The sequence below is a fragment of the Micropterus dolomieu genome, linkage group LG14, assembly GCF_021292245.1.
Source record: "Micropterus dolomieu isolate WLL.071019.BEF.003 ecotype Adirondacks linkage group LG14, ASM2129224v1, whole genome shotgun sequence".
NCBI classification, from domain to species: Eukaryota; Metazoa; Chordata; class Actinopteri; order Centrarchiformes; family Centrarchidae; genus Micropterus; species Micropterus dolomieu.
The window spans coordinates 15,600,099-15,620,089 of record NC_060163.1 but is presented as its reverse complement, the minus strand read 5'-3'; the positions used below and the strand labels follow the sequence as shown (position 1 = coordinate 15,620,089).

Here is a 19,991-nt window from a genome sequence, read left to right as displayed (position 1 = left end):
AGACCCATGTCCCTATAAAAATAACAATTTAATCCTATACTATGTTAGAGTACTAATACTACACCAAAATGCAGTTAGCAAAAGTTGTGAAGTCGCATTTAGTGCATTAGAATGTTAGCAAGTATAGTGTTAGCACTGTTAATACCAGCACGGCTAACTAAGGCTAAACTAAGATGTTCAGTGCAGATTATCTAAATATACCACCAGGGCAACTGATTTTCCATAATGAATAACTAAATTAAATAACCAATATGCTTATTATGATGTGTAATCTAGAGAGCTGTATTTAATTAAATTTTTTATTATTTTATGTTTCTTTTTGCAGTGAATTTCTTCCACCACTAGCAAGTAGTGACTGTAGGAGGCCCTCTGCTGGCCACGGGGCCCTATGCCACCACAAAGGTTGGTTAGTGGCTTTGCCAGCTCTTTTCTCCAATTAATCCAATCCAATCCAAAAATGCACTTCCTCATACAGTCAGGGATTTTACTGATACAACCTTTCTTGGTCCGGTATGACCAGTAGCTAATGTTAGCTAAACTTACAAAAAATTAGATAGTAGATAGTTATTGATGTGTAACTGAGACTATTGAGTGTGTCCACTGACTTGATGACTCTTCTTTGCTTGTGCTACTGTTACATATGTTTTAGCAATATCTTGTGATTGTCACTTGTGGCCACAGTGGCTGATGTTCAGCAAAAGTTACAGTCTAACTTTAAAAACACTTCCATTGGATGATAAGTTTGTGTTTTATGTGTCACTCTGAATTATTTCTACCCCCAACGAGCAAATCCAAACAAGGAGTCAAGCATAAGATTTCGTCTGAATTTTAATTGAGTGTTTTAAGCAGAGACATGAAGCACTAATGAAGGAATATGTTTGCTTGAAGGTTTCTTTGCATTCTGTTTGTAGCCGACTCTACACGTAAACATGTAATAAAAACTATGTAAAGATTTTTACACCGGAAATGTTGCAAACTGCCTTTTAGGCTGACAGCCCTGCTATTGTCGTTTTGATGCCTCAGACCGACCATTAAATCCACTTTTAAAGCCAGTTGAACAAACACACACACACTCGCCTCAGAGACAGGCAGCATCTCTGCCAAAAGCAGGCGGCCGCTCTGTTCACAGTAAATGATTTCTCATTTGTTGAGCTGTCAATCAAGATGTGTTCTGTCAAAAAAGAAACTAATTTCATATGTGGCCTCTGTGAATAATAATGGTGCAAGAGCCTGACTGAAATTGACTGTTTAGAGCAGGGGATTTGCAGAATATAGGAAATGTGCCCTGAAAATAAACCTTTTACGTGTTTGCCACATTATTTGTTTCTTTTTTTATTTGTGCAACAAATGAAACGGGTAAAATGGCCAAAACCTAGCTTTAGCATGGTGTGGTTGTCATAACAACAAGGGTTTTCAGATTAGTGTTATTGCTGTAAATGTGTTTTTGCTTGAGAAACCACTGGCCCAGTTCAAACAGTCAGAAAACAGTCAGACATTTCCAAATGCCTCGCTCTGATGGATTCATTCTATCTTCCTGGACCGAAAGAAATGTCATTAAATACCAAGGGCACAGGGACACGGTATCTGGATTGCATTCTGTGGTTGGAGATTTCTGCTGATAGAGATAGTATGTGTGATGTGGTACAATAATGGTCTCTTATCTAAAATGAAACATCTATATGAGTTGCCACTGGAGAGGATGCTAGTGAGGAAGGAACCAGAGTAAGCACAACAGTCTTTGGAAGGATAGTGATTTTTTTATATTCATCTCTTGCATTATATTGTATTTGCCCATGCTGGGTACTTCAGGAATCACTCTCAATAATACTTTTTCACTTGCCATGTTAGCATTGTTCATTTTTTTCACAAAGTTTAACATCCACAGAACGCAACAGCACAGCTGATAAGGGGGAGATTTTTTGCAGCCTCACATCCCTCCCAGGATCAAGAGGACAAAGGAAGAAGGTATATTTGTATTATTTAAAAATCTATTGAAGCATTTATACTTGGCTCACACTGTGAGGTTGTCATCATTTTTATTTGGTCCATGAAGGCTGTTCATGACTTTTACTACCAACAAGGCCATCAAAACTCTAAGATAGAAGAGAAATAACAATAGCCAAAATGTTGCTGCTGTGACTCTCCTGGGTTCTGAATAGCATCAGCCTGCATAATGGTGACTCACAAACCCAAAACATAAAAGAAATAATAATAATAATCTGAATGACTCCCGAAGTGAATTCCTGTAGCTCTTATTCTCCTCCCTTTGGCACTTCCTCTTCAGGGAATCAGCGCCATCTTGAGCCCCATTCCATTACTGAGAATACCCAAGTGGACTTAAATGACGTTGACCCTCAAGAACAAGGGTCTTACCCAGAATGCATTGTGATCGTGTACCATTTTCATCATGTCACTTTTCTGAGAAGCTTTCATCATTTATTGTCAATCATTTAGCCAGACTACGAGTAATTGTGTTTTTTCCTCTTCCTTAGACTGCTTAATTTTAATTTCTTAAGTAATGAAACAGAATAACAAACCATGAAAGCAAATAAAGAACAAGTTAACAGCTCAAGTGTAATTTATATTTTTATTGCAAAGTAAAACAAATATATAGAAACAAATTTACCAAAAATATATTTTTCCTTCCAACAAAACGTTAAAATAATGGTTGACAAAGATTCCTGACATTTTTTCTGTCTCACCATAAATTTATAGATGACATAGGAGTCTATCATTTATATAACAATAATATTATGTGATCAAAATTGTTCTTATTGCAGGCGCTGCAGTGGACTAATCACTAGAGCTAGTTTATGTCAAATTGAGGCAGAAGTTGATTATTACACTCAAATACTCTTCACAGCTGAGAGTTACACTCTTCCAAGCAGTGAGCTGCAGTCATTATCCGGCTCCATGGCTTTCACAATAGTGCTATTCTTCTCTTCCACATTCTCGCTCCATCTTTTTAAATGAACCACTCGTACCCTTCAAGTGCCATCTCAATCAAACGTTTAAGTCAAAAGAAAAAAGTGAATACATTTTTTTTGAACGTTGCCATAGTGACCAGGTTAAACTGAAACGTGCTCGCCCCTGAGAAGCAACCGGGTTTCTCAATAATTCTGGGACCAGAGGAATAAAAATGTCCTTTAATGAAAGCACTCAATATGATTATGGAGCCAAGCGCTGGTATTAACTTTGATGCTGGGAACATGTTGATTGGACTCGAGCTTCATGGAAATGGAACAACTGAATACACCCTATATCCTCATCCAACCTTAACAACAGATTCTACTATTGTGGGAGTATCCTGTTTGATCTGGCTATGTGTCGCTTTTTTCTGTGTGTCCACACTCGCACTCAAGCAGAGAGATCAGGAGCATTTGATGAGCTGTGATATCGTACACCCTTGTCTCTGCTTGTATGTGCACACAAGCACATGTGCACTTTTTATTTTTAGGGTGGCTGCCTTGTGGCGGGGTCAAGCAGGGTGCCAAAGGACCTGAATGAGAAGGACATAGTTTAAACTCCAAGTATGTTTCCACCGTGCATCCATTATTGGCCGGCTGACAGCTGTACCGAACGCACACCACCAGGTTGGCCGCAGTGCATGCTGGCATATGCCCGTGTCAATGTGCTCCCGAGTTCATCTGCAGGAATCTGCTTTTGAACATAGCCCAACAATGTTAATGATGGGGTCTAAAGTGGGTGGGATTAGGTAGGGAATGATGGCTGGTGATAGGCCTTCCAGCATACAAAGAGGACCTAAAGGTGGAGAAGATTTGACATGTGTGATACAACGTTTTCCTTCGACCCCCTAAATAATTTCTCTCACTCCAAGTGGATATTATGTGGTAGAAGGGTTTAAATAACTGTTTATGGATACACGTTAGCATTGTTTCAAGGCTGTAAAAATGCCAGTAGGAGACCTTTAATGATAGCTCCTGTATTTGTCAATCTGGTCCTTATTTTCCTTACCTGACTAATGGGGGACAACATTTTTTGAAATTGGTCCAGTATTGAGCAAGTGTACTGCAGTCTGCAGCATCGAAACAGGGCTGCAGAGTAATTCTAAACAGGTAGGCCCAATTGCGCCCCGTCAAAGTACGAATTGTCTGATAACTTTGTGAAAAAGATCCCTACAGATCTAGAGCTTTTTTTCAAGAGTTAGATCATTTTTGTTGAATCAGAAACAGTCACTATAGCGCTCTTGTCAAAACCACCAGACTCCATTGATAAAAACAGTATTTTTATTTTACCTCCCTAAACACGGGAGATCTTGCCTTGATTGGTTAGTTTGTTTGTGTAATTGTGTGACTTTGATGTTTTTAAAACAACAGTGTCACACAATAACGCAACCGAACCAATCGAGGCAGCGGTATCCCAAAGAGGTAAAGTTATTATTTTTGTTAAGGGAGTTTGGTGGCTTTGATGAGAGCGATATAGTGACTGTTTCTGGTTAAACAAAAAAGATCTCACTCTTTAAAAAATTGTTTATCTCCGTAAGGATCCTTTCCACAATGGTGTCAGACACTTATAATTACAATCTGAGCCGGTCAGTGGCAAAAACAAGCACTTCTGTGGACGTACTTTGACGGGGCTCAATTTCCCACAAGGATTATGTTGCAGCCCTGTCTCGCTGTGGCCGACAGTCTTGCTCAATACTGGACCAATTTCAAAGAATGTTCTCCCAATTAGTTATAGACACAAAAACATGGGGAAAAAGGGTCCATGTTGATAAATACCAAAGTTAATATTTAAGGTTGTGCAAAAATGTAGGCTACTTTCATTGGACAAAACGAGCAACACTAAAATCTTTTCTTTAGACTTTAGTTATAGGACAACAAAAGCAGGCACATTTTAAAGGTGGGCTCCACAGATTTGACATATAAAGACCAGTTTACTAATTATGGGGAGGAAGCCTGGGGCTACATCCACACTACTACTAAAACTCTGTCCACACCAGTGTTTTAGCTGCATATCAGAATATATCTCCATCTATATTAAAGCGACTAAAAATGTACATCAAGTGGCCATTCATGTACACTGGGCATGCACAAGCCGATGTAAACAAGAAGCAGATTATCTATTGTGCAGTTGCAGATGTGCTCCGTTGTTACACTATTTAGTAGAGCCCAAATCGGCCTGACAAAATTGGCTGATTTTAGCTCATAGCTTTTAGCTTTTCTTTTTTAATTGCAGTACAGAAATACCCAATATACTGAATGTTTTCAGGTAGTATAGAAACAGTGACAGCATTAAGGGGTGGCTGTGGCTCAGGAGATAGAGCGGATTGCCTGTTAATCAAAAGGTCGGGGGTTCAATCCCTGGTTCCTCCAGGCTGCATGTTGAAGTGTCCCCAAATTGCCCTAATTCCACCAGTGTATGAATGTTAGTTTCTGTTTCACAGTCAGTTTTATGAATGTGTGTGAGTGGTGAATGCAATGTAGTGTAAAAGCACTTTGAGTGGTCACAAAGACTAGAAAGGTGCTATACAAATACAGAGCATTTGCATTAAATAGTTTGTTCATAAGAGAGCAGTGACAGGTTAATTGCACTCAATGTGTTTGTTTATTATATATATATATATATATATATATATATATATATATATTATTTTTTTTTTATAGGAATACCTCTTGGTTAAATCCATCATTATCTGATTTTTTGAACAGCCAATTGCCCTATGAATTTTGGTATTGCCAGGCTCTACTTCTGGGAGCCTGTTATGACTCATGTTTGCTATGTCTTCTACCAGCAGCCTTGTTAAGGACATCCAGGATCTCCTTATGTATATAGAGCATAACAAATTGAATTTAACTTTAACACCCTTGGAAATGCTGCATTATCCTCTACATTTCTACTCACATCACTGCTGTGACTTAACTGCAGCCCTGAAGGCTACAGTTTTACACCCAGGCGTCCTTTGTGTGGCTTTCCAAAGTTAGTGATGTCGGTTAAAGCAAGTGTAGTTTTTTAAATGTTACCTTTCAAACAGGTTCATACAGTGCTGCCATTGTTAGCAAACGATTGATTTCATTTGTTGTCTCCCTCTCTGTCATCCTCCGCGCGTGGAGGATTTGGTACGGTCGCGCAGGCGGCAGTGGAACAGCGAGCACACATTGCCCGCGTGGTTTATCTTTTCTTGACTCGCTCGCGGGACTGGAAAGCCTGCATCTGAGCTCGAGCTGTGATCTGTGACGACTGGAAATGGACAGCAGCAACGGAGGAGCCGTGAAACCGTCTTACACCGGTAGGGAAACGTTTTTCATTTTTACGTGTCGAAGCTGTTTCTCTGTTTGTGCGTCTTTTCGCACGCATGTGGACCTCTCATGTCTGTCGACTAAATGTTTCTACAGTGTGTGTCTGTCTGTGTTATGAGGTTGAAAATCCAGTTATTTAGGCTAAAACTGTTTCAACACGGACGAGAAATCACTTTAATATCCGTCATTAATCCTGTAAAGACGAAAGTGTGTCTTTCACTTTTCTGATATCAACCGAATATTTTTTCATTGCACGTTGCGATACAGCTGTAGCTACTTTAAAACAAAAATAATGTGGTTAAAGGCTTTAGTTCTTGAACCAACTTGTAAATGTTTGAGGAACCTTCCTGACAGAGAATTTTACTCTTTTAAGTTACCCTGCCTGTAACGGTTAATGTCTTTAAGTTAAAATACATTACAGATTTATCGTTGTTAGTTGTACAAGCTCTGCCTTATTTTTTTATAAGATAATGTCCTGAAGTCTTCCAGTTGATGAATCTCAAATGTTGTTTTGTTAATGAATGGAGTAATTATTTAAGCCTTCAAGGATCTTTTTGCTCTGCCCACAAAAGTCTCAGTCAAGGTGTGTTCATGTAGTCCTGTGTGTGTGCTTACCTGTATCAGCCACCTCAGGTACTTTGTGGAGGGAGTTGGAAAAAAGATGTAGGGTCAGAGATAGAAAACAAGAGACAACCTTTACTATAGTGTCCATTTACAAATATCCTACCATTCTGTTTTCAGTGTTTCTTTCTTTCCTTGTGAGGCAGTGTCATCTTTGTTTTTTAAAGAGCCCATCAAATATCCTTAGTCCTCAACCAGTTCTTTTTTAAATGTCTTACAGGGCTGTAGCTCAGGTGGTAGAGCGTGTTAATCGTTTGGGTTGGCGCTTTGATCCTACTCCCTTGTGGGAGTGCAATTTATACTTCTGCGTCAAATCGACGGCGTAGCCCCCTACCCTATTTATAAGATAATGTCCTGAAGTCTTCCAGTTGATGAATGTCAAATGTTGTTTTGTTAATGAATGGAGTAATTATTTAAGCCTTCAAGGATCTTTTTGCTCTGCCCACAAAAGTCTCAGTCAAGGTGTGTTCATGTAGTCCTGTGTGTGTGCTTACCTGTATCAGCCACCTCAGGTACTTTGTGGAGGGAGTTGGAAAAAAGATGTAGGGTCAGAGATAGAAAACAAGAGACAACCTTTACTATAGTGTCCATTTACAAATATCCTACCATTCTGTTTTCAGTGTTTCTTTCTTTCCTTGTGAGGCAGTGTCATCTTTGTTTTTTAAAGAGCCCATCAAATATCCTTAGTCCTCAACCAGTTCTTTTTTAAATGTCTTACAGGGCTGTAGCTCAGGTGGTAGAGCGTGTTAATCGTTTGGGTTGGCGCTTTGATCCTACTCCCTTGTGGGAGTGCAATTTATACTTCTGCGTCAAATCGACGGCGTAGCCCCCTACCCTATTTATAAGATAATGTCCTGAAGTCTTCCAGTTGATGAATGTCAAATGTTGTTTTGTTAATGAATGGAGTAATTATTTAAGCCTTCAAGGATCTTTTTGCTCTGCCCACAAAAGTCTCAGTCAAGGTGTGTTCATGTAGTCCTGTGTGTGTGCTTACCTGTATCGCCTTAGCCTGACGTGCACCTCCTCAAAAATGGAACTACACGTCGAGGCGACGCGGACCTTAAGCACTGTGATTGGTCGGCTGGGTAGCCTCGCAATGCCTCCGAGCCGACAGGAAGAGGCCGGTGCTTTGAAGTAACTTTTACTAGCGGCCAAAACAGCGGCTGTAACACGGTGGATCAATATATTTGACCGTCACAACCCGAGCGAAATTATCAGAATGTGATCCATTCGGTCAATAATATTTGAAAAGGCTACACCAGCCGCATTTATACAATTTTACCCCCATTCACGGTAGCGGAGGGCTAAACCGGAAGTTAGCCTGCTCTGCCGACAAAAGTCAACACAGCGGACGCTGTAGCGCTACTGCTGACTAGTGTTTGGTGGTGTAATTGCAGAGTGACGGAGACACCGACGCACAAGTATAAATGCAGACCCTATGCAGGAGTATTAATCAAGCTTTACTTCCAAGGTGCATGGAGAACAGAAAGTCTGAAGAGGTCAAAACTCCATGAACACTTGTATAAAGAGCAACTTTATTGTCAGATTTTAACGTGTTTCGACTTGCACTTCTCTTGTTTATGGACCAAATATGGTGCTTGGGAATGGAATTGGCCTGAAGACACATGGCCATCTATGGTGCCCCATTGGATGATATGTATGTGTATGTATCCATTCTAACCTTTTTAAAAATGTTTTTTCTTCACACCCATCTTATTTAAATGATCAGTGTAATGCGTTTTATGGTACATAAGTGTTGTTGGAGTTGGGGGTGGGGGCAGTGTAAATTGCTTTTTGATGAAAGCTACAAATATATTGTAATGTCCTCCCAAGAAGAAATGGTGTGAACTTAGAGTGGTATTTATTTTCTGGATCAATATATTGATAGTTTGGTCTTTAAAATGTGAGAAAATAGTGAAAAATGCCATTGTATTGAGTGTTTTCTCTGACCAACAGTCCAAAACCAAAAGGCATTCACTTTACCATCACCAAGAGTAAAACAAACAGCAAATATTCACCTTTCAGAGGCTGAGATCAATAAATATTTTGCATTTTGCAAAAAATACTTAAACACTTAATTGATTATTGAAATATGACTAATTTTCTATTGATTGACCTATCGACTTAGTCTCAACTATACACCTATGCATACTCACCTACATCATTCAATATATGGAAACACGTGTCAACCTTGCTTGTCATATTTCACTTCAGTCTGTGTTTCTTCCTATAGATGTGTGTCTCACACACAGTCATTACTGTGAGTGTTGCCATGGCATACTCAGCTGCTACTCAATTCAAGCAGAGTAGACCCATTTAAACGCCCAGCACTGGCCACATCATCTTCTTCTGCATCCTCTTTAAATGACCTTGCTCTCCTCTGTCCCCCTCTTCGTCAGCTTCAAACCTAAATGGCTCCAAATGACGCCCGCTTGCCTGACAAACATTGCCGAAGAGATGTTCTTTCCAACTGCATGCAAGCAGTCATTTTTGCTGTGAACAAAAGGTCCTTGATTCATCAAATCCCGCACCTCCTACTGCCCACTCTCCAGAGTGATGCTGTAATTTTCACTAGCACTCCCCCTGTGTGAGACTAGGGGAGTTCGTAGTTGTTGTTTTTTGTACCTTGTGTGATTCTGTCAGGCTCTTAGGTGTGTTCACAGCTTTGCCAAACTCCAAGCAGCATGAAGACTCAAATTCACAAAACAAGCTTCCTAAAGAAAGGCAATGCCGACTATTTATATAGCATATCTCATTCACAGGGTAAAATCACTGTGGCTTATGTTAAATATGCCTTAAATTAAAAATGTTATGGAAACAGGCATGCAAAATACATACAGTACTGAAAAGCAATAGGAAATTGTTTTGAGAGGTGACTGTGTGAGCACATCTCAACTCCTTAAAAAGGCAAATTCAGAGAATAGGAGAATACAAAATCTAGTTTCACAAGAACATTGCAGATCACCTGAGAGCAAGGTTATTATCATTAAGGAAGACGAATAACGAAAACTACATGTGAAAAAACATCGTTGTTAACTGAAATAAAAATGAAAACAAGCTTTACAAAAAAACGATAACTAACTAAAACTGTATTGTAGGTTTGCAAAACTAACTAAAACTAAAATGAAAGAGTTAATGTCCTTAGTTTTTGTTTATTTATTTTATAGGACCTAATAAGCCTACATTTTGAGTGGATATGAAGCCGGAAGAACCGACGTTGCGGGACAGTTGGTCTGGCTGGGCCTATGTGTGGATGTAGTCATTGTGACGTCACCCCTACCAACATAGTTTTAATAAAGACTTTAATAAAACTGCTTTTCAGTCATACTTGCCTTCAGGGTGCTAGGGACCTGTTGTTTGTGGCTCCAAGGGGGGCCTCCAAGGGCCCTACACTATCTTCCAATTTCTTAGCTGTCTATCAATTGTATTTCACCTCTGTTTATTGTATTTCACCTATTTAACCAAGAATGATGGAGCTACAGACTGATGTAATGAATTTCTTGGGACCACTGAGTAGTAGGATTAGGGTAGTTTAGCTCTTAGGGTTTTCTGTATGTAGGCTAGAAATTATACTGTAGATTGCATGTGCTTCCTTTATTTGTAGTATTTAGTTATACAATGTGTTAGTACTTCAAATATTTGCTTAGTGTTTGCGCCCCTACATACAAGCTTCAGATATCTTTAAAAAAGGTGTCCCTTTTCACAAATCTGCACTCTTTCTAATGATGTACTTGTATTTTAATGTTTTGTGAAAAAACTAAACTGAATTGAGCTTGGCATCATGCAGCGACAAAGACTAAAACTAAGCCTTTTCAAAAAATAAAACTAAACTAGCAAGCCCACCTTTAAAAACTAATTAAAACTAAACTGAAAACAAAAAGTCAAAAGGAAATAAAAAATAATGAAAAATCCAAACACTAGAATAATCTTGCCTGAGAGATCAAGTAAATTCGTAGCTTTTTTTTAAGCAGGTACAAGAAATTGTGGTGCAAGGCCACCTAGTGCTTTATGGACAAAAACTTATTCTTAAAGGCATATAAATTTATTTTAATTTGAAGCTGTAAACAGAAAATAACAATCATAAAATACCACTTTTGAAGAACTCATAACTCAACAATTGCATTGTTAACAATAAGCAACCCCAGGAAGAGACATGTAAAATAATTTGTCCAATCAGCATAGCCATTTAGTTGAATGCATCACTTTGCTGGTTTGTTTATATAGTGCATATCTGCTAGTCAATTAGATTATGTGAAGTTTGGAAAAAGAAAACAAAAGTAAATAATGCATTCGTTGGGGACAGCTTTCAGCGGACGTGTTGCTCTGATTATTTTTAACTGCAGTGTGTGTGACGGTTGACTTGATATAACCTACAGTGCATCATAATCTCTGTTATGGTGGGAGGATAGGTTACCACAGTTATCTTGAGGGCTGTCTGTAATGGTTTGAGTTCAAATGTTTTAGATTCACAGTTAAATCAAACTATCGACCTGTAAAAAAGAACTTAATTGGAGTTATGAATTGTGGCTTAACCCTTGTTTCTTTTACATCTACCAATTCAGGTTGTTGCACTATCAGACCCGAGATCTCCTTCACCATCCTGCACCTCGCAATAGGTCAGATTCACAGATTACTTCTATCTCCAGCGCTGGTGATGAAGTTGAGTGACCAGCATATCTTTTTTTCCCTCCCTCCCTAACCTTCTCTCCCACCTCGGAGCGTTCTCCTATGTACTTTGGCATTTGGCTGCTGCCGTCTGTCTCAGTAAAAACCATCGGCTGTGAAATTGAGAATAATCATGTGGAACGAGATTGGGATGGGAGCAGCTTGAGCTCCAGCCTTTCACTGTCAATGGACTCGTGGCTCCTGCTGATAAAGTCCACCAAGGGTTGAACATTCGCACACAACGTTTTTTGATGACGTCTGACGAATACTACTTTTTGTCATTTCTCTTGTCGCTCTCAGGCCTTTAGTGTCAGGGTGGTAAAATGGCCAGTAATTGCCCAGAGCTGTGTTTTCTCTGTGTTAAACAGACAATAAGAAGATATCCCATTGGGACTCCCAAATACTATTTAGCCGCCATGGGGTGTGGCATTCCTAATGTGTGTGTTATTAATGTTGCACTAAATGGATTCAAGTTTGACTAATGCATTGCTGTCCATGAAAGCCAACTGGCACACAAATCTTTTTTTATCTGAAGAGCCCCTGGATAGTTGGCAAGATACAATGCAATTAAACCAGAACAATACACAACCACACAAAGCAAATCGTCCCAACACTGACACTGAGAAAAATACAAAAAACTCACTGTTGAGTCCAACAACAGAAGTACATTATCATAGGTGTAATACATGGAAACAATAGCATAAAGAGTGATAATCCCATTAACTGGACTGAACTTAGTCACAGAGATATATCTTTGTATGCTAACTTGAAATATTGTAATGATATTATAAATTTAAAAGAGTGTAATCAGATAAAAGAAGTCCAGTTTAATGTGTTGAGATAACAAACATGCCGCTAAAGTCCCTGTAGGAATAATAAATTGGGAATGTTGTACAAGGCTAACAAATCTAATCTAATAATCTAACTGAATGCTGTGCTCAGAAACTCCAGTAGACATGTCAAGTGTATTTATCAAACATAGCCTCTTATTTTGTCTCTGTAATAACCCTTCCTTTACATCTTGAATAATGCAAACCAAATTACTGGGAGCAGACTACATGACAATCACAGGTCAGTAGCGCTGAATAAATAGTTTTAATACAGTTCCAGTAGCACACATCTAGTGCTTTACAGAAAATTACACTTTTTTACACACAGAGACACAATTAACAAGCCAATTTGTAAATACAAGTTGTAAAATATTGTTTTTGTAAGAGAAAATAAACCTGATTTAGCCTCTATGATGATCTCAAAAACTGAACTGACAATTTTAGTTAAGCGGAATAGCATGTTAAAATTTACAAAACAGTTGCTTATATGGCTACTGTTTAATATTTTAAACTAAAGCCAATGTTTTAACATATACACAGTTGTCAGCGTAACTCAAACCTGACTCAAACTTGCCTCTTTAATTAATAACAAATACTGCAATAATTACATAATACTACACAATAAATATATCAGGCAAATGTAAAATGAACTTGTCATTGCAATACTGTGTACCTTTCTCCTAGTATTGCACCCTGTGATGTACTGTTTAGCTGTATGTAACATTAAAACATGCAAAGTCTTAGTTAGGATAATTTATGAAGGTGTTTTTCACTGTAGCTGTGTGAATGTTGGGTGTCCCAGAAGATGGGCTACATTCAAGAACAGCATTGCAGTACAAATACATCATCATGGTTGAGGTAATTTACCTCTGGTGCAGTAAATTGTTTTTCTACAGATATTGCTTATGGCAGGGTTGTTTCCAGCCTCTTAAAGGAACAGATGGAGTTTACATCCAGCTCTGTGGTATCCAGGACCATGGGTCTTAAATCAGTCAGAGTGGATTGTCCACCACTAGGATGCAGCCTCAGATACTCCTCTCTCACACAGCCTCAGCCTGCTGGATGTATCCCAGGTTTAATTTCTCTAATTTCAAATTACATCTTCATTAATACCCATTTATCATAATGTAGCCTAATTTTCAGGTGGAAACCAGAATTTTGATGTTTTACTTGTGTTAACCTAAAATTTAGGATTATATGCTTATTATAAGTCTTGTGAATGTCTTCTTGAAGGCAGCATATTTTGAACAAGCTTTAACTTACAAAATGAATAATGTTAAATGTTTAAATGCATTATGCCTTTGCTTTTCTCAATTCATTGTTTAATAATTTGGTATATAAAACTACTGCAATTTCCCAGAGCCCAAGGTGGTGATGTGATGATGTCTCAAACCCAAAGATATTCAATTTAAAATGATGTACAACAGAAAATTCTCACCTTTTGAGAAGCTAGAAACATAAAATGGTTGGTATCTTAATCAATTACCCAAATAGTTGCCAATTCTTTCATTCCTTCTGTCTATCGATTAATTGACTAATTATTTTGTTGTCAGCATACAGAGAAGAATGTTAGAAAATATAAGTGAGAGAAAAAGGGTGTATATGATCAAGACTGTTAAAGCCAATGCTGTGGTCCCACTTTCACAGCAGTGCAGCCATTTTCTACCCAGTACTTTACTGTTGCACCCCCTACCTGTGTTGTCAACACACATTTCCTCTGCAGATGTCTGATAGTAGCATGGCAAAAGTGACAATAAAGACAAGAAATGTTTAGACAAAACACTAATCTAGAAAGAAAAAATCTCATTAATGAAATTTTCACATGGAGTGTTGTTGAAATTACAAACCATGGTCACCCGCTTCCACCAGTAAATGTGCAGCGTACATTTTATTACAACGGACTCACAACAGATTGCTCTTCCCAAACCTGCTCCTCTGAGCTTGCCTCACCTTAGAAACTCTGAAATGGATTTCTGCTTAAGTCTCCCATCAAAGATGTAATGTTTCCTGGGCTATGTCATTACAAGTCAGATGACAGTCTCCTTCACACAGTGGCAGCTTAAACCTGCCTCTGGACTTATCACTGTAATCTTTATTTGGCTGCTTAGGAGCGAAGACGGGGCAAAGCCACCTCCTCGACCCTCTACCCATTCCCCCCTAACAAATGTCCGTCAGCTGGAGCCAAGGGCAGAAAAACAATCCTTCAAGGTGCTGCAAAAATGTCAAAATGCCCACAAAGATCAATAGTTGACATGTAATGACAACACAAGCAGTTCAATACTGGGCTGTAATAAACTAAAGAGAGACGGCTGTCTGTCTGTAAGTTAAGTGTTTGGTTACACCTTCTGTAAGTAGCTCTCACAGCTCATGTTTCGCTACATTGACGGCATGAATCATCTCCCCTGAGGATGGATCTTCAGCTTCCCTGTTGAGAAAAACATAAAACCGTAAGTGTCCCCTGCTGAACCTGTGTGAAGGAATCTGAATCTACCTGGAGAAAAACCTGTCAGTAAAGATACACGTGCACAAAGATACAGTAACCCTTAACGCATACAGACACTCTCTTCTTCCTCACACAACAAGCTCTTCTGTGTAGAAGGGGGGGGCTCATCGCATCATGTAATATCAATGCACAAGGTGCTAAAGTATACACTAGTGAAAATTCATTCTTGACGCTTCATTACAAAGATGCCGTTTAAGGGACAGTTTGCAATCTTCGTATTAAGAACATTTCTGGTTGTTCATTTCTGACTGCAATGCACTACATGGAATGCTAGAATCAGGATGAGCTTTATTTCAAGTAGTGTTTTACACATACAAGGAATTTGCTTTGGTGATAAGGTGCTACACGCAGACAAACATACAGATGACATAAATAGATGTAGAAATATATAAATATGGAATAAACAAATGCAAGTTATTTAAGAATAATAGAAGAATAGAGAAAAATACTACGACTATTTGCAGCGAAAGAACAACATGGCAGATATTTACATGTGCATTACTCTGGTTTGTGTCGTGCAGAGGTATTGCAACGGAAGAGGATATTGTGAACATAAACATATAAACTGACAATATAAAAATAACAACAACGATTAACAACAAATATGTGCCAGGTTTGTGCATGATTTGAAATGAAGTGTCCACAAACTTCAGGAGCTTGACAGACTGGTGACTGGAGGTGCAGCTGTTGGTATACAGGGAGAAGAGAAGGGGGGGAAAGAACGCAGCCCTGAGGAGAACCAGTGCTGATGGTCCTGGAGTCAGAGACATGTTTTACCATCTTCATGTGCTGCTTCCTGTCTGTCAGGAAGTCTGTGATCCACCTGCAGGTGGAGTCAGGCACGTTCAGCTGGGAGAGCTTGTAATGTAGCAGGGCCGGGATGATGGTATTGAAAGCAGAGCTAAAATCCACAAACAGGATCCTGGCGTAGGAGTCCAGGTGCCTGAGGATGAAGTGAAGGGCCATGTTAACTGCATCATCTACAGACCTGTTGACTCTGTAGGCAAACTGCAGGGGAATCCAGGAGAGGGTTTGTGATGGATTTAAGGTGGGACAACACAAGGCGCTCAAAAGACTTCATTACCACAGAGGTCAGGGCAACAGGTCTGTAGTCATTTAGTCCTGTGGTCCTTGGTTTTTTGGGGACAGGGATGATGGTGGAGGCTTTGAAGCAGGCTGGCACATGGCATGTCTGTGAGGTGTTAAAAATGTCTGTGAACACCGGAGACAGCTGATCAGCACAGTGCTTCAGAGTGGAGGGGGATACAGAGTCTGGCCCAGCTGCTTTGCGCGGTTTCTGCCTCCTGAACAGTCTGTTGACGTCCCTCTCCAGGATGGTAAGAGAGGGGGAGGAGGTGGGGGATGAGATGGTGGACTGTGGTCGATCAGTGGTGTGACAGGGGATGGTGTCATGTCTGTCCCATTGTCTTTCAAAGCAACAGTAAAACTCGTTCAACTCGTTGGCAAGGCGTGAGTCATTCATGGAGTGGGGGAATTTAGGTTTGTAGCTGGTGATCTGTCTGAAGCCTCTCCAGACAGAAGCAGAGTCATTTTTAGAGAACTGGTGTTGTAGTCTCTCTGCGTACAGCTGTTTAGCATCTTGCACCGCCTTGCTAAACCTGTACTTTGACTCCTTAAACCTGGCCCGGTCGCCACTCCTAAATGCCTTTTCCTTTTCCAACATCAGCTTTCCGAGTTTAGCTGTGAACCAGGGTTTGTCATTGTTATAATTCACCCTGGTGCGCGTTGGAATGCAGCTGTCCTCACAGAAGCTGATGTAGGACATCACAGCCTCTGTATACTCATCCAGATTGTTGGTAGCAGTCCTGAAAACATCCCAGTCAGTGCAGTCCAAACACGCCTGAAGATCCTCTACAGCTTCACTGGTCCATTTCTTTGATGTCCTCACTACAGGTTTACAGAGTTTTAATTTCTGTCTGTAAGCAGGAATCAGTAGCACCATGACATGATCAGAGTGTCCCAGTGGAACGCGTGTGAAGGCGTGATAGGCACTGCTAACTGTGGTGTAACAATGATCCAAAGTGTTCTCCTCTCTGGTTGGACACTTTATGAACGGTCTGTATTTTGAGTTCTTGGCTGAGGTTTCCTTTGTTAGGGGCAGTATCGCTTAACTGTAAGACTACTCACGAAGAAGTGGTATACTTCCGAGTAGACCGGAAGTATACCGCACTTTGAAGTAACGTTTACTAGCGGCCAAAACGGCGGCTGTAACACAGTGAATCAATATATTTGACCGATGCAACCCGAGCAAAATGACTCGTTTCGCTATCAGAATGTGATCCATTCGGTCGGTAACATTTGAAAAGGCTAGACCAGCCGCATGTATACAATTTTACCCCCATTTACGTTAGCGGAGCACTAAACCTGAAGTTAGCATGCTCAGCCGGCAAAAGTCAACACAGTGGACGCTGTAGCGCTACTGCCGAGTAGCGTTCGTGGGTGTAATTGCAGAATGACGGAGACACCGACGCACAAGTATAATGCCTACATGCTTAGCCTACGGTGTAGCTACACACGTAGCCCCTGCGCAGGGGTATAAATGGGCCTTTACTCTGACCACTAAAGCGGCCACAACTGTAGCCGTGTTTCCATCAACGTTTCTTAATGCGTATTTTGAAGTGTCGCATTAGAAAAGGTTGATGGAAACGGCAAAATTCGAGAAAGAAAATCCTTAATTTTGCTAAAAAGTTTTTACGCTCGCTTGAGGTAAATTTTGCTTTTGTTAAAAAGAGTAAATGCGCTAAATGGGAGATGGAAACACTTTTTCCGAATAAGTTCTGACATAGGAAACTTGTAACTCACAACTGATCAGCTGTTCCTGCTGCTGTTGCTGTCTTGCCCGGTTGTGCAGAGTTCTGCAAGCCTGCCGAGAATTTCATGCACCTCGCCGCTTGTAACGTACGTTTGTGCTGAGAAAAGAGCTGGATGCAAATCTCACCAGGTATGGTATGCATTCACCTCTTAAAGGTCCTTTTCAGATACTTTGCTTTGCACACTGATCAAACAGGGTTATCACTGCATATTTTTGCTGAATCTCTGCTGAATGAATGCTACTACTACTGAGTGTAATAAAATATTAACAACTCTAAACGTTCATAAAATTAATACTTTGAATCATTTATCACCTCTGATGAACCCCACAAAGGATATTATAGGGTTTGAAAGCATAATTTGGAGGTGCATGCAATTCTCAGCAGGCATGCAAAACTCGGCATAACATGGGATATTCCCATAACGTGCGGAGACATGGCTGGTAGCAATGTGCCTGCTTGAAACACATTTATGAGGACCTCGCTCCATTTTTCTAAATAAATAAATGGCCATCAGGTTCATGTGAGTGGTTTTGTTTCTGGTTTGGAACCTATATGTCTTGTTTATTACAGCCATGTGTAACATCAACTACTGACGTAACTACTCTTGCCGTCGCCTGGTTTATTTGCGCAAAACCATGTGATGGAAATGTGCATATTTCGCAATTTCTTTGCATTTTCTTTTTTGCAACATTTCAAAAGTACGCTGTTACGGCCCTTGAGCCCTGTGTCTGTGTACTGCTGCTCGTCTGTGCTCTGCAGGTCCTGCCCTTCCCCCCTCTAATGTTGCAGCCAGGAGGCTAGGGTGCACACCTGTCCCCAGTTTACAATCAGCGGGAGCGCAGGAGCCGGTATAAGGAGCAGAAAGCAGGCAGACTGTGTGTGGAGAGTGGGGAGTGCAGACGGCATGGTGAGCTGGGTGAAACGACAGTGCAGCAAGTGATAAGTCTGAACCTTGTGGTGGGGTTCACTCCCTCAGTGGAGGGAGGGTGAAATTCCTTATTGTATCCTGTGTTGTTTCCTGGTTTGTGGCAATTGTGGGCGCTTCCTTGTTTTGGGAAGTTGTTTTTGGTAGACCCTCCCTGAGGGTACCTTAGGTTTTTTTCTCCTTATTGTAAATAAAACGCGTATGACCTGTAAAAGCTGTCTCCTGGCTTCCTTCAACCTGGAATGATTCTATTATTGTCACTAACCTCCTCATCCCCTGGACTTTCCACTGGAGGTTCGTAACAATTTGGGGGCTCGTCCGGGATGTATAACCACAACCAACGCCTGATGAGGTGGGCTCTGTTGGTGCAGAGAAAAAAAAGCAAGTGGTGACTGAATTGTTCAAACCCCTAGTTTGATTTTAGGGGGGGGGAAGGGCAGGACCTGCAGAGCACAGACAAGCAGCAGTACACAGACACAGGGCTCAAGGGCCGTAACACTCCCCCCCCCATAAAATCAAACTAGGGGTTTGACCAATTCAGTCACCACTTGCTTTTTTTTCTTTCCTACCACCCGGCAAAAAAAAAAACAAACACTCCCATCCACTCTCAAACATCTTTCCCCAGAAGATGAAGGAATCTCACCCGCGGGACAACGTGTCGGCTATTACGTTGTCAGCCCCTTTCTTATGCCGGATCTCTAAGTTGTAACCCTGCACCAACAGAGCCCACCTCATCAGGCGTTGGTTGTGGTTATACATCCGGGACAGGAAAACTAGAGGGTTATGATCTGTGAAGACAACAACTGGCGAGGGACTATAACCAACATAGACTCCAAAATGCTGCAGAGCGAGCAGCAATGCGAGGGTTTCCTTCTCTATGGCGGAGTAGTTTAGCTGATGTTTTTTAAACTTGACAGAGAAGTAGCTAACCGGATGGCACACATCTCCTGTTCCATCCTGCAACAGCACAGCTCCAGCGCCGGTGGCACTTGCGTCAACCTCGAGCTTAAAGGGGAGAGAGAGGTTAGGTGCGGCCAGGACTTGGGCACAACAAAGGAGAGATTTCACCGCCTCAAAAGCATGTTGACACTCATCTGTCCACACAAACGGGACTGTGGGACTACATAAGCTAGTCAGGGGGGCGACAACTACTGAGAAGTTCCTACAAAAACACCTGTAATATCCAGCCATACCAAGGAAACGACGGAGTTCACGTCTGGTCGCGGGGGCTGGGTAGGTTAACACAGCAGAAACCTTGGCGTTAACAGGACAGACTTGGCCGTGGCCTACCTCTTTACCCAAGTATGTCACCGTGGCCTTTCCAAACTCACACTTAGCCAAGTTTAGTGTCAG

The 19,991-nt window shown here is 40.7% G+C and overlaps 1 protein-coding gene across 2 annotated transcripts in view; it reads left to right on the top strand.

The window, feature by feature from the left end:
- The first annotated feature begins 5,818 nt into the window (after positions 1–5,818).
- LOC123983583 (zinc finger protein 385B-like) overlaps positions 5,819–19,991 on the top strand; it is a 146,927-nt gene continuing 132,754 nt past the window's right edge. Inside the window, exons 1-3 of one of the 2 annotated variants that reach the window (XM_046069842.1) lie at positions 5,819–5,940; positions 6,075–6,250; positions 11,444–11,497. In XM_046069842.1, the coding sequence (XP_045925798.1) occupies positions 6,208–6,250; positions 11,444–11,497 (97 nt within the window). In that variant the 5' untranslated portion in view covers positions 5,819–5,940; positions 6,075–6,207. Of the gene's footprint in view, positions 5,941–6,028; positions 6,251–11,443; positions 11,498–19,991 lie in introns of those variants that run through there. The other variant, XM_046069843.1, reaches the window with a different exon arrangement.